At 55.3% G+C, this 23,147-nt stretch overlaps 1 protein-coding gene across 5 annotated transcripts; it reads left to right on the top strand.

The window, feature by feature from the left end:
- The first annotated feature begins 657 nt into the window (after positions 1–657).
- On the top strand, positions 658–23,012 carry Smtn (smoothelin). Of its 5 annotated transcripts, XM_051200434.1 has the most exons (21): positions 684–793; positions 2,369–2,474; positions 6,941–7,089; positions 7,583–7,676; positions 7,768–7,846; positions 7,938–8,035; positions 8,859–9,191; positions 9,275–9,347; positions 9,915–9,986; positions 10,068–10,580; positions 10,729–10,901; positions 13,939–14,091; positions 14,174–14,249; positions 15,216–15,380; positions 15,476–15,538; positions 15,739–15,814; positions 17,518–17,691; positions 17,881–17,998; positions 18,522–18,673; positions 19,577–19,741; positions 22,694–22,843. In XM_051200434.1, the coding sequence occupies exons 2-20, from the start codon at positions 2,421–2,423 to the stop codon at positions 19,719–19,721; spliced, it is 2,760 nt and encodes a 919-aa protein (XP_051056391.1). In that variant the 5' UTR covers positions 684–793; positions 2,369–2,420; the 3' UTR covers positions 19,722–19,741; positions 22,694–22,843. The 5 variants fall into 5 exon arrangements, with proteins under 5 accessions (XP_051056392.1, XP_051056390.1, XP_051056394.1 ...); XM_051200433.1 differs by lacking the exon at positions 19,577–19,741 and having other exon boundaries at positions 662–793; positions 17,884–17,998; positions 22,694–23,012; XM_051200432.1 differs by lacking the exon at positions 19,577–19,741 and having other exon boundaries at positions 666–793; positions 22,694–23,012.
- The last annotated feature ends 135 nt before the right edge of the window (positions 23,013–23,147 follow it).

Here is a 23,147-nt window from a genome sequence, read left to right as displayed (position 1 = left end):
AGTTCATAGTTCCTGTTTAGGGCTACGGGGCTCTCAGAGGCAGACTTCAAAGGGTTTGGGAGAGCATGTGGTTATGGGAAGGGGGGGGGGGAACGGGACCTACTACCGATATGATTGATCCTGTTCCACTTCAGAGGTCCTTGGACTCGATACAAGGTCAAGATGCTGCTGGTCACCCAGTGCTTTCCCTGGGATGGCAAAGACCAGGTGTCCCGAGAGCACTCTGTGAGCGTTGGCGGAGCAAGCCTGTGTACTGGGCCAGTAGTGGGTGGAGTCCGGAGAAAGGATGTGGTCTCAGGAACAAAGAGGAGGGAGGGGAGGGGCGGTCGGGACCTCTCAGGGCTTATGAGGTCCCCGGCTATTTGCTCGGCTTGTGGCACCCTCCTAGACTTCAGTTTAGAGCTTGTGTCCTGCCAAAGCCCACCCTAGGAGGTCAAGGACACCGCGGCGGCAACCCCAAAGACTACAATACCCAACATCCCTGGACAGTGCGGGGCAGGAGTTTAGCGAGGGCGGGACCTAAAAAATTGAATTTTCCCAATAGGACCCGAGCAGGGGAAGGACCCAACGGGGAATTGGCTGGGATGGATTGTCTGGGCGGGGCCAGCCAGCTGGCTGGCGCCGCGGGACAGGCGTCTGCGGCAGAGTCCAGGGGACGTTGCTGAACCGGCTTGGGATCCCGGGCTGTGGTGCTTCCCGCCCGCCCGCCTGCCCCGTCTCTTCTGCATCTGCCGGGTCCCGAGCAAACTAACAGGAACCCTCACGGAAGAAAGGGTCGGACTGAGAAGTGGGTGTGAGTATCTCGGGGCGACCCCAGGAGCCAAGATGAGTCCGGAGGGCGGGCTGCGAAACCTGGATATCTGGACAGTGATTCTGGAACTCTCAGGTCCGGAAGCCCCAAACAAATTACTGGAGCTTCAAGCCACAGGATTAAGGTTCTGAGACCTTGGCGAAGGCACCTGTGGATCTCGAAGAGGTTCCACGACCCCCAGCGACACTTTAAAAAAACATAATGTGTGGGGAACTGATACCTTCAGGGAGTTTTCCCAGATCGACCCCACTCCCGCAGGGCCTTGACAGTCTCCAGGACCTCAAACTGTAGCACGAATCCATGGGAATGGAAGCAAGCAGTGACAGGGATTTCTGAGCAAAGTGGTCCTAGGAACACCTTTGTCCAACATGAGGAACCACAGCATGTCCACAATATCTAAGACTGGTGACCATTAAATGACATTGGGGAGGAGGAGTTACCCAAGACAGAGTAGCTAGAGATCAGGAGGCAAAGACCCTAAGAATGGTTGGCAAGCTCAAGCTTGAACAGACGGGGTTCTTCAAACTCCAATCAGTGTGCATTAGGGCTCCCCCAGACCCATTCACCGGATGGGATGACTCACACTAAGTGACTGTTGTAGAGAGAAGGGATGATTTCGGCATGAATCAAAGGAGGTGGGGGTCCTGAGGCCATTTCAGACACAATATTAACTGACATCCAGGTGGGCTAGGTCATGGGTTCTCCAGTTTCAGAGACTCCTGAAGGAGAGGTGGGCTACAAGACTGACACCAGTTTTAGGGATCCATTTTGATGGACAGCAATTGGACAGGAAACAAACTTCCTGGAGTCTTGGTGGCATTTTGGGGAAGGGACTTCCGAAGGCAGGAGTAACCAGGATTCGTACTAGACTTCCTGCCCGTGAAGCCTGAGCTGAATCTCTGGCCCTCTGGCATCCTCTCAGTGTGACTGAAGTCCAGGGCCTGGGTGGGTCAGTTTCCCAAGGCCCTTCAGCTGAGAAGCGAACTGTAAGTGAATTCTAAGTGTGTGAACTGACAGGGAGAGCTGGACACCTGGTTCAGGAGGTCAGGTCAGTTGGTGTCACAGGGAGGAAAGGAAAATGGATATGCGCAGAAGGCTGGCTCCGAGAACTGATGACACAAGTAGCTCCCTGTACCTATGGGATGAGTGGCAGTAGCAGCAAGACTTGGATGCCCAGCTTGTGGAGAGAGGGCAGGTAGAGGGGTAGGCTGGGCAGGCCTAAAGATGAGTGGCCCTGTCAGGAAGCTGAAGAATGGCTTGCACCCCCTGGTGGTGAACGGCTTGGGTGGGCCTTGCTGATTCCTTCTTCAGTCCAGGGCCATGCCCTCCTTGTTTGGGGCTTAGTCAGGATGCCAGCTTAGACCACACGGCAGACTGGCAGCCAAGCTGGTAAGGCTGGAACAGGAACACCTACTCTTGGCTAGTGAGTTTTTCAGTGTGGCAGCTAGTGAGTTTCAGGACAGAAACTAATGCTGGAGAGGGAAACCAGGGCATGAAACCCAAGGGATGGAGATGGCTACACGCTCCAGCAATCTAACTCATGTCTGCTTCTTGCAGAATTCTCTGAGTGCCACCAGGAGCTGACACACTTAAGGAACTAGAGGCCAGCATGATGGCAGATGAGGCCTTAGCTGGTCTGGATGAGGGAGCCCTCCGAAAACTGGTAAGTAGCTCTATTACTGTACTATGGGGTGGGCAAGAGGCAATCCAGACAATCCAGGGATATAGGGCCACTGTGTTTTGTACCTCTCAGCACTTAGGAAGAGGGAGGGGTTTGGAGGAGAGGTTAAGGGAACAGCCTCAGGTTGGTTCCATTTGGCTGATCCAGAGGCCCTTGTGGCATGTGCCTGTCCGTGTCTGGTGCTGAGATCTGGCCCCTACCCACCCCCAACTGTCATCTCCTGTTTAAACAGTAACTTCTGGGGACTCACCCATGGGCTACAGGTGTGGGAAGGCTGGAATTGCCTCTCCCCAGCAGCCTGGGCACTGCCCATTCCTGGAAACCTGCCCAGTGATAATGGTAGCAGCAATAGGGTGCCGAGTATACCATCTTACAGAACGTTCACATGCTCCAAAAGCCAGGACATTGCCACTCTGTGTGGTGAAATCACATGCCCAAAAGCTCCAGGTTAAAAGCTTTACTAGGATCCAAACTCCAGAGGGGATCTTGGGATATCCAGAGTCTGGAAGAACCATGAGAGAGAAATAGACTGAGCCGTTATAGGTTCTGTGATGTCTAATGTGTAGTCTTCTTCTTTAAGCCTCAGTTTCTTTACTTGTTTAAGGGGAGGGGGGGTTTGCTAATGTCAGTATAGGGGTTAAACAGGGTAGAGGCTGGACTAATCCGTTCCATCCTTGTTTACTGCCTTCTTCCTACTCCCATGTACAGACAGGCAGGCAGTAGGACAACACAGCAGGCCAGTAATGTGTCCCTCCGCAAGGCCATACAGTAGCCCCACCATCCAGGGCAAAAAAGTAGAGATTTACTTTCTCTCCAAGTGTCCCACACCACCAACAATCCTTGTCCCTAAAGGCCACTTGTCTGGGGCCACTTGGCCTAGTTGCCTTGATCTCCCCTAGGCGGTCGGCCTGTGTGTCCTGGGGCCAGCACCTTAACCTAGTCTTAAGTTCACTGAGATGGGGTTGGGTCTCCAAAGAGACCCGCCCACCAGCCAGCCATCTTCACCGCCCCTCAAAAAGTCCTCTTGAGGGTCGCAGACTGAGGAGCGTTTTCCAGAGGGAAAGCCAGGCTGGGTGTCCACGCACTCTAATCTCTGGGATTCTCCAGTATCAGACCCCACTCACGCAAGGTTTGGGAGCTGGAAAAAGTGATATAGACGAGAACTGAAGCAATGGTTCACCGAGGCACTTCCTCCCAGCCCTGGGGCCTTGGAGGAAAGGACAAACGAGACAAATCCGGTCTCGGATCCGCGGCCCCAGGTCCACCCCAGCCCTGCAGTTCCACCCCTCCGCGCCCGCCATTGCTGCGCCCCAGAGCTATGAGGGTCCCACCCTCCGGCCTCGTGGCAGGAACGGGGGCGTCCCAAGCCCGGCTCCTCCCTGCGGGTCCCGGCCTTATATGGGAAAGCTGTGCCCAGCTGACTCGGGGAGCCGCCACTGCTTCCGGCCCCGCTCCCGCACATTCCTGAGGTCGGGGTGGTGGGCTGTGCGGGACAGGGGCACCCTGGGACAAGCACGCCGCGTGTGCTCTTTGCCACGTGTCTGCACGCCTTCCACCTCCCGGCCGTGTGACCTAGGAAGGCAGCTTAGGTGCTGTGAACCTCCCTTCCTTTGCAGATGGGACGTTAAAGCCGGCAGTAGCGGGGGGCTTCCTGCCGGGCTCCTAACAGCGGCGCCCGGCTGGAGACTGGGTGGGTGGGGCGTGGGCGAGCCCCGCGCTAGTGGCCGCAGCGTGCGGACCTTCAGCGCCCCCTGGCGAGGCTCTCACTGCGGGCAGCTCTGATCCTGGATTGAAAAGAATCGCTTCTTGGACAGGTGGAGAGACTGAAGTTATGCAGATGCTGGCTTGGCCAGCCAGACGCCCCAGGAGCAAGAGTAGAAAGCGCAGGCTCCCCAGTCCCGTCCCCCCGCCCTCCTCCAGCCTCCCGCAGGAGGAGGAAGCACCCTCTTTCCTCCCAGGAGAATTTCACTAGGCAGTTTCGGAAACCGTCCCCTTCCCCCTGGTGGACAATAGCTCTTTGTATTTCCTTCCCTCCCTCCCTCCCACAGTCCCCTCCACACACATTGGGGGTGACTGAGAGGGTGGGGAACTCTGGATACAGTAGGAGCACTGTGATATGACCTTTGGTATTTGAGAGGGTGGGGAACACAAGATACACAGCAGGGACACTGACCAGAGCTTTGCCCATGGTCCCAAAAGGAAGGATCATGCCAGGGAGTGGCCAGCAGAATGAGGTCCATCTCTCAGCCACCCATCCACTTAGGGGATTCAGAGGGAGGATCTCAGTTTCCAGGTCGAGACAGTGAGGTACCCAGGGGTTGCAGAAATGGCCAAGTTCCTATCTTGTTCTTTTTTTCCAGGGTTTGGGAATGGGAACCCATGGTATAAGGGATTAGTTATTGTATCTCTGGGCCTTTTAAAGTCTGGATCAGCTGTCCCCCTAAGGTCACTAAATCTCTAAATATCTCGGGGAAGTGAGCTTCATTCCCTTGGTTGTAATAAGGTCTCCTAAGGCTTTGACGTTTCTAGACCAGGCTAGAGGGGCCTCCAGTACAGAATGCCAAAGTTCCCACCATGACAGATACCCGGCATTGCAGTATGGTCAGTCTTAGATAAGTCTTGCAGTCAGAGAGACTCAAGTTATTTGACATAAACAAGACACTCATTTCCCTCTTATCAGATAGAAATAATGTATCAAGAGTAGGTAAGGGGCTGGAGAGGCCCAATAGTTAAGAGCATTTGCTGCTCTTCCAGAAGACTCAAATTTGGTTCCCAGTACCCACAACGGGTGGCTCACAACCACCAGCTCCAGGGGATCTGATGCCCTCTCCTGGCCTCCACAGGCACCCATACACATGAAGCATACTTCATACACACACATGCATACACATATCAAATAAATCTTTTTTTTTTAATCCCTCTGGAGGTAGAGGCAGGTGAATCTCATTTCCAGGCCAGTGTGATCTACAGAGCAATTTCCAGAATATCCAGGGCTCCACAAAGAAACCCTGTCTCAAACAAACAGAAGGAACAAGTGGGGATTTAGTGCAGGGCTTGCATAGTTTGGGTCTCAAAAAATATACCAATATGTTCTGTCTTTCCTTCACCTTTTCCTGGCTGACCAGAGCCAAGAGGAGAGGCTGTGCGTTTTGCATATTTGCATATGTATATTGTGCATGCAGAGGAGACCACCCTGAATCACCGCTTCCTCTCTAGCTTCTCTGTCCTAAAGGCCACTGTCTAATCTGGAAAGTCAGGAAGCAATAACAGGCTAAAACATATGCCCTGACTGTAGAGTTAAGCCTGGGACCTGATTCGGGGCTTTGGCTTGAGCTTTAAGAGACTGACCTTCCACGGCTCCTCAGGAATGTGGATCGTGGAGGACTGCCCCCCAAGGCAGATTAAGACAAGCTGGTTAGTGGCTAAACTGGACCAGCTCACACTCCCTACTGAAGCCGGTTTATCTCTGCCCACCCTCTCTCTGCCTGCACCTCCCAGCTCCCCAACCGAGAAGGAAAGAGCAACTAGGAAGACTGGGAAGGGAGAGTTTATCACCCTGCCTGCCGGACCCACACAGGAGGCTTTAGTTCTGCCACTGCTCTGTCGGCAAGCCCTGAGCCAGACCTCTTCTGTAAGATCCCCTTTAAGGGGACACTGTGCGGGGTGGTGTGGGGAAGGCACCAGGATTGCCCTCACACCACAGAGAAGTGTGCTTTTCTGCCAGGTCCCCAACATCTCTTGAACTGCTGGGCTGGGAAGCAGCGGATGGGAGCTCCTGGGGTGGATACTTCTGGGGGCTCTAGGTAGACCCAAGTGCTAGCTGCCTTATGCTCATTTCCCTAGGAGATCAGCCCTTCCCATTCTGGGTCTTGTCTTCTTCTGTGATGGCTAGGACTAGTCCAAAGTCAGTAACGGGGGGAACCCTCAGCCAACCAGAGAACTAGGACTCTACAGCACCTGCCTCAGTTTCCCTATCAGTATCTTTCCTAGCAGGACCCTGCTACTCTGGGACTAGATCACGAGGGGATTTCAGCTATCTGAAATCACCTTCTCTTTCCAGGGACCCCTGGTAGCTCAGAAGGGTGACCACACTCTTCCTGCCATCCCTGGTCTAAAAGGTTAACGAAAGACTTGGGAGAGCAGGTGTCAAGTCGCATAAAGGAGCAGCGTCTGACTGCTCAGCGCTTGGCTTGGGTTGGGGGTTGCCAGCTCCACATTCACAGAAGGTGGTTGTGTACCCCAGTGCGTAGTGGGCTCCTCGGGATGTTGGGCGTCGTGAGCTAAGTCTTTCCTAAAGATCTTGAGTGGGAGGTGGGCACGTGGAAGGCTTAGGGTAGAGAGACGGGAGACAAGCCTCTCATTGTGCCCCAGGCAGAACTGTGGGCAGCTGGTGCCAGTCCTCTGCCCCTGACAGAATGCCCTACCCCTCACTCACACCAACATTGCAGCTGGAGGTCACAGCCGATCTGGCAGAGCGGCGGCGGATCCGCTCCGCCATCCGGGAGCTGCAGCGGCAGGAGCTGGAGAGAGAAGAGGGGGCTCTGGCATCCAAACGTTTCCGGGCTGAGCGGCAAGACAACAAGGAGAACTGGCTACAGTAAGTGGCCGAGGGGGCTGGGTCTGCAAGTGCGTGTGTGCCAGGGATGACCTCGTGTGGGGGCAGGCACGTCTGTTACCTGTGAGCATTGGGATGCACAGGGTATTTGTGGATACGGACCCAGTTCCAACTGTGGTTGTGCGGTATGGATAGCATGGGGCAGTAGTGCCTGTGTGCACGTATGCATAAAATGATGTTTTCTCAGAGGTTCTTCACAGCTCCTTGTCTCTCTGTCAAGGTTTGAGCCTTTTTCTTTCTTTCTTTCCTTTGGTTTTTCGAGTCAGGGTTCCCCTGTGTAACTTTGGAGCCTGTCCTGGAACTAGCTAGTCATAGATCAGGCTGGCCTTGAACTCACAGAGACCTGCCTCTGCATCCCAAGTGCTGGGATCAAAGGCGTGTACCACCACTGCCCGACTTCTCTGACTCTTTTCTTGAGCTCGCATCCTCCAGACCCTGTCACGCAGTGTTAGTTACACTCATGATGTCTCTGCAGCTCTCAACAGCGGGAAGCTGAACAGCAGGCTGCCCTCGCACGGCTGGCAGGGAGGCTGGAGTCCATGAATGATGTGGAGGAGTTGACCACACTGGTGAGGCCCAGGGCAGGCGAGGGATAGGGGAAGGGTAAATGAAGACCCAGACTCCACAGTCTATCCCCTGTGGCCTGCCTGTCACCCATAGCTTCGGAGTGCCGGTGAGTACGAGGAACGTAAGCTGATCCGAGCTGCCATCCGCCGCGTTCGAGCTCAGGAGATTGAGGGTAGGTGCCCTGCCCTAGACCCACCCTTGCCCTGCAGACTGCTGCCTACAGCCTCTCAGTCACTTCTTGACACTTGCCCCTGCCCTTCCAGCTGCCACCCTGGCTGGGAGACTGTGCAGTAGACTTCCTAGTGGTGACTCCCGAGAGGAGGGCAGGAGGCAGGCAGCTCGCAGGCTGGACCCTGGTAAGGTAAGGAGTATGGAGGTGGAGGGAGGATGATCCAGTGTCTTGTGCCTCCTGATGCCAATAGTACAGGGCACAGTGCCCGTGTTCCTATGCTGCACTGCCATTTGAGTGGGAGATGGCCCTTGGCCAGTCTTTGAGGAAACCCTGGAGTTCATTTCTTACACTCTCAGGAAACTCCGGTCATATGCCTTCCACTCCAGCCCTTGAACTCGGGCTTTCCTTTCAAAGCCAGCCTGTCTACACGGCTCCAAGTCACCATTCCTACTTTCCAGCCCTCCCCCTACCTTCCCATCCCCACCCCCACCCCACCTTGTGCTCAGCAGCCAGAAGGATGGCCTAGAAATGCAAGTCTAGTCCTGGTACCACCCCTGCTTAAACACATCCATGCTGCCCCTTACCCTCCGGACAGCCCATGTCCTTACCTCACCAGGGCCTGCATGTCAGTGCCATCTCTAGTCTTCGGGTAGTGTAGATGTCAAAACATACAGTTTCCACTAATGGCCAGCAGAGGATGCTAGCTGCCCAGCCTGCACAACTTGGCTTCTCTCTGATTAGCCAGTCTGAGGCCAGAGCTCTGTTCTAGAGGTCCTTTAGGAACGGGAGTCCCCAGCAAGCTTCCTGTTATCACCAATCATTGACATTAGGATCTGGTCATTGTCAGATCACCTTTGGCACTGACTAGCCTTCCTAATGCAGGTGTGCCCTTAGGAAGCCATGCCCAGCTCCTCTGCTTTGCATGGCCTGCTCTGTCAGCTTGGCCCTCCGTGGGTGGGGGTAGCACTCGGAGTCAGAGAAGCCTTGGTTGCATCCTGTGGGTCCGCTGCAGGTACCAGAGCAAGAGCAACAGAAGCAGCAGACAGACGTGCCAGAGCCAACCCCGACCCCATCCCCACCCCCTGAGGACGCCAGCCAGGATGTGGCCACAGTGACACTCCTGCTGAGGGCCCCAGCCGGGGGCTCGCCCAGCTCGCCTGCCTCACCTGCCAGTTCACTCACCACTGCTGCCCCTGAGCCCCCGCTAGAGCCTGCTGGAGCCCACTGTCCTGCTGCTGAGGCTCTGGACGGCTCTGAGCCACTTCCTCAACCTTCAGGAGCTCCCAGCCCTGAGCCCCCCACGTCACCAGCACCCCCCAGCTCTCGGGGGCAGGTCGTCAGCAAGGTGAGTTTGGTGAGAGGCAAGGACGCCAGGCAGGTGAGTTCCTTGGTCTGAGAGCCTCTGCTTATGTGGTGTCTCCTTTGCAGCCCCTGTCTGACCCCACAGAGCCCTCCACCTCCTTGGGTCCCACCAGAGGCTCTTCTAGCACTAAGAGAGCAGGTGAGGATCCCTGTGCAGGCTCCTGCTTTCCCCTGCCCCCTGCTTCCCTTTCCCTGCCTGTAGGATGGGTCCTGATGCTTCAACAGCTCTAGCTTCTTCAGGTTCAGGCAGTCCCTGACCCTCTCTGCCACTGCCCCTGAGGTATTCCCGCCCCTGCCTCCCGTGGCCAGAGGCCTCCTTACAGCCTTGAAAGGCAACAGGCCTCAGGCACATTCTTCTCCCCAATAAGGGAGTATACCCATCACCCAGCTGGATCTATGGGCAGTACTGACTGGAGGTGGGGGAACTGTCCCCTAGTCCCATCAGTTAGGAGACTCTGGATACCTTCCTCTGGCCCAAACTTACCCCTGGCTCCTAAGAGCGCACACGTCATCCTGGGTCAGTGCAGGCGCAGGCGCGGAGGGAGCCTGCAAGCATTGCAGCTGAGTAGACGGCCTCGGCAGTGGGTGTGCTGAACATGGTAGGAACACTGCACAGGTGCTGATAGATGTGACATGGACACCACCCCACCATCCGTTTTCCTTTCTCTTCCCCCGTATGGCTGCCGCCTACTCACCAACCCACCAGATCTGGCTGAAGCGCAACCCTGCCAACGCTCCCTATCTGTGCTCAGTCCCCGACAGCCAACCCCAAATCGAGGTACTGCCCATATTTACCATCCCCGGGTTCTGGGCAGTTCCCATCCTACCCAGCCACTGACAGCCTTCTTGTCTCCTCCAGAGCCAGTTCTCGCACGATCGTCCCAGTTCCAACGGACTGGCTCTGTGAGAGACCGAGTCCGCAAGTTCACATCTGATTCTCCTGCGGCTGCTAGGCTCCAGGATGGCCCACCCCGGACAGCCCTCACTCCCCTGACCCCCGCAAGGCTCCTGGGCTCCTCCTGCGTCGGTACCACCCCTGCCTCCTCCTCCAGCAACTCCTCCTCTCCAGGCCCCAGTGACACTGCCTCCCACAAGAAGCAAAGAGAACTTGCTCATTCCCTGGCCCAGCTTCAGAGCTGCCCTCGAGAGGAGGGCCCTGGGGGGCGGGGCTTGGCTCCCAGGTCCCTTGAAAACAGAGCAGGGGGGCCCAAGCCCTGCTCAGAAGAGCCCAGCACCCCACTGCCTGTGGGCATCGGCACTGGGGAACCAGGGAGCAATATGAAGACTGCCACTTTTACCATTGAGATCAAGGATGGCCGTGGCCAGGCCTCCACAGGCCGGGTGCTGCTGCCCACAGGCAACCAGAGAGCAGGTAGGTTTCTCACTGCTGGGGTGGAGCCCCTCACTCCCAGTTCTGCATGTGAGGCCGGTGCTACGGCCACGGTCCAGGGTGTCACTCACCTTGACTGGCACTGCCCTAACTCCACCTGGCCCCAACAGCAGCCCTTGTCCCCAACCAGAATTGACACTGGGACTTCGGACGCCCCCGACCCTCCTCAGCACCAGCAGTGGAGGCAGGAGCACCATCACCCATGTCAGCAGCCCTGGGACTGTGACCCGACTGGGCAGTGTCACTCATGTCACCACCTTCAGCCATGCCTCCCCTGGCAACCGAGGAGGCTGCAACTTTAAGGTGAGCCTCTCCTCATTCCACCAGCTTCACCCTTCATCGCCTCCAGAGGCGGCTAAGGGTGCTGGAGTAGCAGGCTTTCTCTGCTGCACTCTTCCACTGTGCCTGTAAAGCAGCCAAGGCCACAGGTAGTTGGTGGCTTGGCTCAGATAGACCCCTGTGTCACCCTAAGGCCTATCTGAAGGCATCCTTCCCATGTGCTGATCTTTTGTGGTTTAGTTTGTTCGCTGTGGCGTCCCTTGTACCCTGGGTTGGCAATGGTCTTAGTACATAGCCAAGGATGAACTTGAACCTGCCTCCACCTCCCGAGTGCTGGCATTACAGATGTGAGCCCCCATGCCTGGATCCATTTGCTGACCTCTGATCCTGGTACCTAACTCCATCAGTCCATTCTTAATGAACAAACGTAAAGACAGGCTTGGAGAAGGTGGTAAGGGCTTTCGCATTCTTCCTATAGCAGCCCTTATACCCGTTTCCACCCAACAATGTACACTCCAACATGTAGATCGAATCACAGGCTAACGCAAGCTCAGCCCAGTCCATTAGGAGATTGTTGATTAGCATCTTCACTGTGGGGATAGAGCAGAACCACTGATGAAGACAGGCAGGCAGGGGGTGCACCAGGCAAATGAGGCATCAGCCTAGCAGGTGCCACGGGAACTGAATACGATGTATTCCTTCTATTATTCATTCCCAAGCCCAGCTGGGAGCTGAGCTGGGGAAGATTCCTAGTGGGCTGTCCAGGTAATGCTGGCTATGCTGTATGAGAGGCTGGATGCGACTTTGACTGAGGTGAGGTAGTCAGAGAGAGCAAGCTTTGGGTCTTCTGAAGGGTATTAGATGATAATGGGACCACGGCAGCCTTCTTGCCACAAAGCAGGACCCAATGGCTTGGGATGGCTGTCAGATGAGGCTTTGGGGGTGAATGGAAGGTGTCAGGGTAAGATGGCTCTGGCAAGCCGGGTGGTGATGGCACACGCTTTTAATCCCAGCACTCGGGAGGCAGAGGCAGGCAAATCACTGTGAGTTTACAAATTGAGTTCCAGGACAGCCTGGGCTGTTACACAACCCTGTCTTGGGGGAAAAAAAAAAAAGAGTACTCTGGCACTAACAACTCACCTGTATCCTCATCTGAGGAGAGCAGGCGATGTGACCATATTGCACTTGCACAGCGTGTGGGGTTGGATGTGAGCACCTAGGCTGGGCTAGAGGACGTGTCTCTCAGGGCCAAGCCCCCATTCCAACAGACTGCTCAAAATCCCACCTCTCTGTGCCTCCACTTCCCTGACTTGTTCAAAGCTTTCTAAAACAACGAGGCCTGAGAGCAGAGACATACGGGAGAGCAGCAAATAAAAGTCTCCCAGCTAATATGCATCGTGTTCCTACTCCCTGCTTCCATTTTTCTTCTTATAGGCCATGGGGCTCTGGTCTTGGTAATCCTTGAGACATGCAGCAGGCTGTCTGCCTGTTTGGGCAGGCTACCCATCCCCCTCCACCCCCTCCATAGAGCCCAGAATAGGTTTCTATTTGGGCAGTTGCTCCAGCTGGCTGGTGGCAGGCTGGGAGGCCAGCAGGGGCGGGGCAGGCTCACTGCCCTTGCCTTCGCCCTCAGACCAGCTGCAAAGACCGACGTTGACAGCATAGGTAGCAGCCCCTGCTACTGTCCCACCATTGTACCCCGAAGAGTCCCCGCTAGCAGTATGCCCGGAGTGCCAGGGCCTGGATCTGAGATGGCTGTGGCCTTTGAGGAACGGTTGAGCCAGGCATTACAGGAGCTTCAGGCAGTGGCTGAAGCAGGCCGGTCAGCAGTGACCCAGGCAGCTGAAGCAGCCCTAGCCACTGTAGAGCCAGTGGCTCAGGTAGCTGAAGAACTTCGTGCAGAGACAGCAGCTCTGAGCCGGCGGCTAGACACACTGACCAGGCAGGTGGAGGTGCTGAGCCTGCGGCTAGGCGCCCCACTTGTGCCGGACCTGGAGTCTGAGCTAGAGCCCAGTGAGCTGTTGCTGGCTGCTGCCGACCCTGAGGCCCTCTTCCAGGCAGCTGAGGATGCTGGGGTCCCTGTGGCCCACCCACCTGCCTTTAGTACCCGCCGCCGCAGCTCCTCTGCAGGCCCCTCTCGAAGCAGCAGTCTCGTAAGTCAGCCTGTGGGAGGGACTTTTTTAAAAGTCCAGCTCTGTAGTGTCTGTAGATAGACCAACACTGTCTCAGCCTCAGTTTACCTCACTGTAGAACTAGGCACTAGTACTCTAAGACTGGGGCAAGAAGGTGCCAGGCGCTTACCCTGGCAGCTGTCCTGCAGCTTCAGTGAGGCCAAACCTCTCTAGAGCAGCTGCCACCTTGGCTCTGCCTACCCTTATGGCAGACAGGGGCCCTGCTAGGAGAGGAGGGCTGTGGTAGCTGAGCTGGGCCTTAGCTTCAAGGGGCGAGGAGGGAGGGATTCCCCTGTAGGAGATGGGTCACTGCTGGGTGCCCCTTAGATGCTGGTTCCCAGCAAGGTGGAGAAAGAAGGGGAGTGGTATGGAGCTTTAGAGGCATCTTCGCTTGGGGTAGCTTAGTCAGCCACCTTGTTAGGAGGTTGGGACCTCATCCAGCCCCTTGGCAGTCAAGACTCGGGATCTATGCTGCCTGGGGAGAAAGCTAGAAATGAAACAAAGAATTCAAGCTCAGGAGTTAAACTACTGCAATTCAGCCTCCGGGTCGTATCACACTCACAGAGGGCCCAGCCTTAGTTTCCCCCGTGTGTCTAACAGGGACAATAAAATCCCCAGTGCTTATACAGACATTTTCTACTGAATGGAAACCATTGTTACTACTGCTACCAATTTGGATTGATATGATTCTGGATATATGGGAAACTCTATACAAGGCTGCCAATTTCACTATGGTGAGGTGAAACCAACATGGCCAACCTACATTAGCAGGCCTGGCAGGTCGTTGGTTAATTCCAGTGCTATGCCCAAAACCCCAGGATCTAATTCACTCCTACCCAGGTTTCTCCCACAGCCCTGCATAAATCCTACACCCTCTTCATGTTCTGTAGATGGAGCCAGATCCAGCAGAGGCCCCCTCTGCAACAGTGGAAGCAGCGAATGGCACAGAGCAGACTCGAGTGGACAAAGCCCCAGAGGGTCGGAGCCCCCTGAGTGCGGAGGAGCTGATGGCCATTGAAGATGAAGGAGTCCTGGACAAGATGGTACGTTAGCTCTGGTAGCCTGGGGCTGGCAGAGGGTAGGGATGGACAAGCCCCAGGTAAGCAACAACTGTTTTATCTACAGCTGGACCAGACTACGAACTTTGAGGAGCGGAAGCTCATCCGGGCTGCACTCCGTGAGCTCCGACAAAGAAAGAGAGGTAGAGAGCCAGTTGCCCACCTAGATCCAGCCACCCTTTCCTCAGATCCGCCCCTCACGCTGGAGTCCTTTCATGGGCACTCCAGCTCCGAAGTTGTCCTCCTCGTGTGACCTTCCCTCGAGCCGCCTGTCCCCTGGCCTCCTTGCCCTGTGTCCAGCTGTACATTCCCAGTCCCTCCCCTTGGCCCTTCTCGCCTCGCATCGCCCTGCTTGAGTCCAGATGACCCCCCCCCCCAGTTGCTCCTCTGGCCTCCCTTAGCCTCTGCACCTGTGTGTGGCTATTTCCCATTCCTGTTTTTTCTCCCCTGGATTTGGCTCTTCTCTCCCTCATACTCTAGATTTACTTCTGGAACAGTTGTTCTCTGAGAACAATCACTCCCCCACCCCACCCCACTCCCAGCTGGCAGTCAAATGCCTCATGCCCCCCGCTGAGCTACATGCGCCCTGTTGTCCCCTTTCCCGGCCTCTGTACTTGTTCTGCAGACCCAGCCGCTTCTTTCTCAAGTGTTCTTTCCCTGGATCTGATTGCTTCTCCCGATGCCTCTACCCACCCCTGGGTCTAGGTACCCTTCTTCCCGTTGCTCCTCTCCCCCCAAGACTAGTTTGAAGGTCCCCCATTCAATTGCTGTGTCCCCCATTCAATTGCTGTGTCCACCTTTGGATGTAACTGTTCCCTTCCGACTCAGCTGCTTATTCCCGTAGAAACTTGTTTTGAGTCCAAATACCCCTTTGACATCAGCTCGTCTACATTCCCTCCTCCATCTGCAGAGTCCATCACCCTCAACACACACTCAGCTCTGTGCCAAGTTGTCCCCCACTCTCAACGTCCCTAGAGAGGCACTGGTTTCCTGTGTCTTTGCTGTTTCTAACGAGCCGCCTCCACTCCATCCCATGTGCCCCTTGTGTCTGTGCTTGTGTGCTGTGTGGCGCCGCCCTTCTGGGCACGCATGGGGCATCCCCTGCCCAGACCAGAGGGACAAGGAACGAGAACAGCGACTTCGGGAGGCACGGGCCCGGCCAGGAGAGAGCCGAAGCAATATGGCTACCGAGACAACCACAAGGCACAGTCAGCGAGCAGCTGATGGCTCAGCTGTCAGCACAGTCACCAAAACTGAGCGGCTAGTCCACTCCAGTAAGAGCCTGAGCAGGGCGTGGGGCCCAGGGCAAGCTCAGAGAGAGTCCCAGTACCTTTCACACACTTCTTTGTCCCATTTCCTGTCCCTCCAGATGATGGCACACAGACAGCCCGCACCACCACGGTGGAGTCGAGTTTCGTGAGGCGCTCTGAGAGTAAGGCCGCCTGCTCCCTCCTCTGCCTGCCTGCCTGCCTGCCTGCCTGCCTGCTCACCTCCTTAAGTTCTTCCCTGAGCACTGTCTTCAACTGTGTCCTCATTTTCACTGATCTGCTGTGGCTGTCACCGTCCCTCCAGGCAGACTCTCCCATTTCTTCCTGTCCAGCGCAAGTCGTCATCTCACTCCTTTTCCCACAGATGGCAGCAGCAGCAGCACCACAGTCCAAACCAAGACCTTTTCCTCGTCCTCTTCCTCGTCCAAAAAGATGGGCAGGTGAGCATGGGGCAGCGCCTATGGAGGCTTCAGAGCCTACCCATTCTGCAGAGGGCAGGCTGAGGGCAGGGAGGAACCAAACGTGTCCTGCTTGCTTTGTGATCTCTCAGCCCTCAGCCACACCACAGGACAAGGGTGGAGGATGCTTGTGGAGGTTGGACACTTGGTAAGGGTTTTCACAATGAGCCTTAGAGAGTGACCTGCCACCGCCCCCTTCTAACATCTGCAAGCCACTTCTGGTTCACAGAGCATGTTGACGACTTTTGGGGCACTCATGAGGGACAGGTACACTCCACAGTACAGAGGATACGGGGCTGGAAGAAAGCAGACCACAGTGGTTCCAGGAACCCTCAATTGGTGACCTGCAGTGCAAAGTCCAGCCCTACTACTAGGTCCTCTCAAATCCTGTGAAAGAGGCCTTGATTTCCTCATTGTCAGCAGAAATAGAGATTTCTTTCACCCCATATTAAATTTATTTACTTTACTCATTTTTGTTTGGGTGTGTGTGTGTGTGTGTGTGTGCGCGCGCGCGCACGCACTCACTCACTGCTGGACATTAGGACCTAGAGCCTTGTGTATGCTAGGCAAGCACTGTACCACCGAGCTACATCGCTGGCCCCTTTTTTGACTTTGAGGCATGGTCTCTCCCTAAATTGCCTATATTGACATTGAACTCCTTCTGGTCAGGCAGGCTATGAACTTGCCTCAGCTCCCTAAGTATCGGGAATTACAGGCCTGCATTTATTTTTGCAGTGTGGGGAGCCGTGGGCACATGACAGAATCTCACTGTGTGTCCCAGGCTGGTTTTGAACTTGTGATCCTCCAGCCTCAACCACCAGAGTTCTGGGATCCCAGGAGCACGCCACCAGATCAAAGTCGCCCTGTGGTGTTTAGATAGCACTGTGGGAGGACTAAGGGCATAGCTCATGTGTAGAGCATTTGCTTAGAGACCCTGGATTCCTTCCCCCAGCACTAGAAGTAATAAAAGGATTCATAGTAAAGTCTTAGGAGGAGTGAGCTACTGCTGTTACTGTTTTATGCTGCTCACTTCACTACTCTAGTGTTTGGTTTAGGTTCTGGGGGTTGAACCTAGGGCCTTGTGCTTCTTTACCAGTAATCTACATCCCCTTCCTTTCTTTTTTTTAAGAGCCAGAGTTTCCCTAAGTCACCCAGCCCATAGCTCAGATGGTTCTTGACCTTGCAGTCTCTCTGCAGCTTCCCCGGTAGCTAGGATGACCAGCCTGTGCCACACGGTCTTGCTCACTGTTACTACATGATAATTCCCAGGTCCTGAGCTTGCCTAGAACTTGGCAGTACTACACACCCCCTAGAAAAGTACTAGGAACCAAGCGTGATCAAGCAAGCTTGGCTGCCAGCCTTCTGTGTTTGTGCCTCTATGTACTGCTGTGTGCAACAGGTGTGACATGGACACTCACTCCCCGCTGTTAGGGCTGTCCGCTACTCCCCCAACCCCGTCTTCATTTGTTAGTGGAAGTCGCTGGTGGCAGCTGACGCAGCATAAAACCTTTCCTCAACACTGCTCCATAGCAGCCCGGGAGCTGAAACCCGTGCAGCTGGACAGAGCGCCGCACCGGTTTCGGTGTTTCCAATACCAACAGCCGCAAGCTGATGGCCATGCTCTGCCGCCAAGAGAGTGGACCCCACTCTCCCTCCAATCCAACGCTCGTTTTGTCACCCTCCAGCATTTTTGACCGAGAGGACCAAGCCAGCCCACGTGCTGGCAGCCTGGCAGCCCTTGAAAAACGGCAGGCAGAGAAGAAGAAAGAGTTAATGAAGGCACAGAGTCTGCCCAAGACTTCAGCATCCCAAGCACGCAAGGCCATGATTGAGAAACTGGAGAAAGAAGGCTCTGCGGGGTGAGTGGTGGAGGGTGTGGGCTGGCCAGTGGGGATGGGGCCTGGAGCTCAGTGGATGGAGCCAGAGATGGGACAAGCAGGGTTCCAACTATGACAGAAAGGCTGAAGGCCATGGAAGACTAGACTAGGGAGGGTAGGCTGGCCCATTATTGGAGTCTCATGACCCTCCTCACCACACTACCCCCACAGCAGTCCTGGCACACCCCGTACAGCTGTACAGCGTTCTACCAGTTTCGGAGTCCCCAACGCCAATAGCATCAAGCAGATGTTGCTGGACTGGTGCAGAGCCAAGACCCGTGGCTACGAGGTGAGCCTTGGTCCCGGCTCCTTAGAATCATCTCACACCTACCATGTACTCCGGCAGGGAACATGAAAAACATGCTCAGATGGGAAAACTAAGTATCAGGGAGACCACACGTACTGCTCTGGGTCCCAGAAGGGACCGATGGAGGCCCTTTGGGTGGTTGGGCATGACTCAAGGACGGATTCTGCTCTCGGAGTCCATTCAGTGTTACACAAAGTAAATGTCAGCGAGGGAAGGGGTGACTGACCGGAGCATGACCATAGCCTTAGCTAAGTGGCACTGGGCTTCTCGGTAGCCCCGCCCCCTGAAAATCACAGCTCGGGGGTTCATAAACCGAGCTGGAAGAGGTTTATGTTTTGGCTACTCACCTAATGGATGGCTTTGAGCAAGCTACAAGGTCTGTCTGAGTCCAGTTGCCTTAGGTCTGGGATGCTAAAACATTGGGGTAGGGGGAAGGGCTAGCAAACGTGGGAAGGTTGCCCTCCCCCCGCCCCAGTGTCCTGACCAGAGCTCCTACCTCCCATAGCATGTGGACATCCAGAACTTCTCCTCCAGCTGGAGTGATGGCATGGCCTTCTGTGCGCTGGTGCACAATTTCTTCCCTGAGGCTTTTGACTATGGGCAGCTCAGCCCACAAAACAGGCGACAGAATTTTGAAATGGCCTTCTCATCTGCTGAGTAAGTATGGGCGCCTTCCTCCTGGTGTCAGCAGGGCTCAGCAGCCCTGAGACCCCATGGAAGTGGCCAGTTGTACTGTGGGTCTGCAGATGAGACCCCCTTCCCCAGAGAGTTTCCATCCCATGCCCACCTGTTGCTGAGTGTGCCAGGTGCCCACCGGAAGGAAGGAGCGGCAGGCTGGCCTACCAACCCAGGCTACAGCCCACCAGGTGGCCCTGTCCATAACTCCTCCCTCCTCCCTCCGCCCCTGTCCCTCCTCTCTCCATTTCTCTGTCCTGCTCTCTCTCCTCCCACTGCCACCAGAGCTTTCTGCTCCCACGGGATCCCGGCTGGAGATTCCAAAAGGAGGCTCCTGGCCCAGGCACCATGCCCGAGTGACCTATATAGGCCTATATAGGACATCGAAAGCCCTCCACTTTGGAATCGTTGCCCCTTCTGCACACTGCACCCAAGCACCCTCCTCCATCTCTTTCTTATTCTCCCCTTCTCTTTCTGGTCCCCTCCAGGATTCCTCCTCCTCCCCCACTCCTCTCACGCCTCCCTCACCCCCCCTCCCTGGGGCACAGCCCTCCTCTCCAACCTCGGCACCAAAGCCGCTGCCCCTTCCCCCTGCGTCCCCGCTTGCCCCGAGAGTTCTCTGCACCTGTGACTGGTTTGCCCGCCCCCCACCCTTGTCTGCACCGCACACCATTAGTGATGGGTAGCGAGCGAGCGGCACGTCCACCATTGGGAGGGGGCATGCGGGAGGCTGGCAGACTTCGGCACTGACAACATAACTGAACTCATGTCTCTGTGTGTGTGTGTGTGTGTGTGTGTCTGTCCTCCCTTCTCTCTTGGCCTCTCTCCCTCCTTTCTCCACCGGGTCCTGCCCCCTGCCCCTTCCTGGCCCCCTACCCTCCCCAGGACCCATGCGGACTGCCCGCAGCTCCTGGATACAGAGGACATGGTGCGGCTTCGAGAGCCTGACTGGAAGTGCGTGTACACGTACATCCAGGAATTCTACCGCTGTTTGGTCCAGAAGGGGCTGGTAAAAACCAAAAAGTCCTAACCCCTGCTTGGGGCCCCACGGTGAGAAATGTCGCCTCTCCCACCTGCCCGTTTCACCGGAGTCTGCTCATCAGTGCCCAGAGGGCATAGGGGAATGGGGGAAATACATTGGGAGCCTGGGAAAACCCAAAGGAGGCAGGCAGGACCCTAGGTGACATTGCTGCCAATGGGTAGTGACGACAAGGGGGAAAGACTAATAGGGTCCAGGAGGCCCCAGGCTCAGGCTTCCGGCCCAGGATGGCAATCTATAAAAAAGAGAAACCTAAACTGGCATCCAGACAGTTCAGACAGAAGGAGGATCAGGGCCAGGGACAAGAGAGATGGAGAATATAGCATAACCTGGAGGGAAGGGACTTGATGGGAGCTGGAAGGAAGAGGTCACAGCTTGATTTGAACTTCCTTATGAGGACCTGGGAGTCAAAGGTATCCAAACGGGAGCGGTGTGCTCAGGCTAGCATTCTAGAACAATCCTTAAGTGAAAATTTGTGATACTCAAGATGGAACAGCATCAGAAGCAGAGAGAGGGGCGGGGCCAGGCGTGGTGGTACATGCTTGCAACCCCAGCACGCAGGAGCCCTGTCTTTTGGTTCTTCAGGACGAGGTTTCTCTGTGTAGTCCTGGCTGTCCTGGAACTCACTCTGTAAACCAGGCTGGGCTCTGTTTCACAGAGACCCGCCTGCCTCTGCCTCCCTAGTGCTGGGAGTAAGGTGTGAGCCACCACCGCCCAGCTACGAGACCCTGACTTAAAAAAAAAAAAAAAAAAGGAAGACAGGCTCCCTGATGTGGTCTGGAGAAAGGGAAGGCCAAGACACAATCAAGCCCAGGGTGAGCCATATGGGAGTTGATGGTGACCTTCTCCAAAATGGAGAGCTTGGGGACAGGGCCAGTTCAACAGGAAGACATTTCTGGCTGGATCTTCTAAGCCATATGGCTTTCCGCCTGAACTGGCTGTCCCAGTATAGATAAGGCATTCAAAAAGCAAGTTCAGGCCACGGAATGCTTCCACACTCTCCATTTGGTGTTCCTTTTCTAGCCCCACCGCTGTATTCCCACCAGTTTTGTAGACAGAAGTAAGTGGGAGGCAGAGGTAAGATCACAGAAGAGGGCAGAGCGTTATCCAGCGTCCACAGGTGGTCAGAGCCAGGGCTGAAGTAAAGATAGAGTTCTAAAGGGAACTGGAAGGTCCAGAGGGATTGCTGGGAGATATCTGACTCAGAGATAGTCAACAAGGATGTACTGGGTACCCTCCTGGGTCAGGGTCCCTCGGGAGGAGGAACACGTGTGTACACACACTCAGAGGTTCAGGTGTGGAAAACCAGGCTTGGAACAGTCTCTAGGTCATATATGGACTTAGCTGCTGCTCTGAAGGCCTCTCTAAAGAGAAAGCGGTTTAGTGTAGCTCTGATCCAGTAGGAAAGTGTGACTCAGCTACGTGCTGTTGCTTTAGTTGCCTGGTGTTTGGCTTGTCACTTGGGTAGCCTCAACCATGTACCCCAGTATAAACAATGGCTTTATAAGGTCTCCAGGGAAGGCACCACGGCAGAAGGGAGCTCCGGACTGTGGGGGAGGGAGGCTACGATCCCTGGGAAGATAGCTGGAGTTGGAAGATGGGCCAGAGAGAGGCTGTCTCTTCACCATGGTACAGCTGGGTAAACAAGCCAAATGTGGGGTGGGGAGGACCCCAAGGGCACATAGTCCATCATCTGTAGAGCCAGGTACCTGTCACCCTGAGTACTTAGGTTGGGGATGACTAACAAGGGGGATGGGGAGGATCACAAAAGAGGGCAGTTTTATCCAGCATCCACAAGTGCAGAGGTAGAACCAGGACAAAATTTTCTGCTTCTCAGTGTCTTTGTTTAAAAAAAAAAAAAATGGTGAGGGCTGTGATCCCAACTATGCTGAAGGCCAAGGTAGGAGAATCACAAATTCTATGCTTGCCTGGGCTTCACAGTGATTTCAAGACTAGTCCCAGCAATTTATTGAGACCCCAGTGGTAGAGAGCTTGTGCCTCAAGCCTGAAGCTCTGGATTTAATCTCCAGTACCACAAAAAATGCAAAAAAAAAAAAAAAAAAAAAAAAAAAATGGTGTAGGTGAGCTGGGTTTGACCATGACGGTACCAGATGGGAGGAGAATCATGTGCTTTCTGCTTTTGCCTTCTCTGCCTAAGTAAACTCACTGAGCAACAGTAATGAGGGGCCAGTGCAAGCAGAGGCAGAGCAGAAGAGACTCCTGTCTTAGTGTGCGACAAGAGGGGTAAAGCTGAGCTTGGACACCCTCTTAAAGCTGCAGGGAAACCGGAGCTCCAGGCAGTTGTCAGTACCAGGGCTGAGGGCCTGAATCCCATACCAGGTCCCGTCCCCCGCACCCTCTGATCTGTGAGGCCGCCTTACATGCAGTTCAGAGGAGAATCAGAAGAGCGGTTGCACCCCTGAACAGTAGGGTGTAGCCGATCCAGCTGATACTGCTGGGGTCCTCATCTGCTCCCTTGTTCCACCCAATGCAGATAGATGATAAGGTAAAAGGACCACCCTGACACCCCCTCGCCTCCATTTCCAGTAGGAGACCTGTCCCCTGGGTGAAAGTAGGTCACTAGGGGATCCTGTAACCAAAGGGGAAGGCTCCCAGGGGTATAATGGCCTAGCTGAGATTCTACCAACCGAGTTATACCAGTGCATGGGCAGGAGACGGGCTCCTGAGAGGAGTCTGGGTCTTGAGCCAAAACCTGCCTGCCTGAGGTGGGGTATGGCTCACTCTCCAGCTCCATCGTATCCTTTACCCGCTTAGCCTATGGGCAGGATGGCCCCTGGGTTTGGATATAGCTTTCCCTTCCTGGAAAGTGTTTCTAATCGATGGACAGTATGGAGTTTATGAAAAGACAAGCAGGCTGTGGTAAAGAAAAGACCTCGGGGTAGAGGTGCACAGCAAAAAGCAGGCCGGCGCTGACGACAACTCCTGTGCCCCTTCCCCTGCAGGATGCTGGTGGACTGTGTACCCCTGGTGGAGGTGGAGGATATGATGATCATGGGCAAAAAGCCCGACCCCAAATGCGTCTTCACCTATGTGCAATCGCTGTACAACCACCTGCGGCGCCATGAGCTGCGCCTGCGCGGCAAGAATGTCTAGCCACTCTGCTCACACCGCCCAGCCAGCGCTGCAGGCTGTCCCCACCCCACCCCAGCACCGTCCCCCCCTCCCGCCCCCAGTGCGCCTGGCCGCTGCTGCCCAGTCTGTCGAAACACCCCTCCCGCTTGTACACACGCGGCGTTTTGATAAATTATTGGTTTTCAACGATCCTGACTTCTCTCTGCTGTCTTGGGAGAAAGGGGGCAGGTTGTCAATTATCCCTAACTCCCACAGCCAGGCAGTGGGAGGAATCATCTCAGGTTGTTCTGGAACTCCGCTAGGATTTACCCGTAGTAAAGAGAA

This window comes from Phodopus roborovskii, unplaced genomic scaffold (genome assembly GCF_943737965.1).
Source record: "Phodopus roborovskii unplaced genomic scaffold, PHOROB, whole genome shotgun sequence".
Taxonomy (NCBI): Eukaryota; Metazoa; Chordata; class Mammalia; order Rodentia; family Cricetidae; genus Phodopus; species Phodopus roborovskii.
Note: the sequence above shows the minus strand (reverse complement) of the source record. Positions and strands in the feature narration are given on the sequence as shown.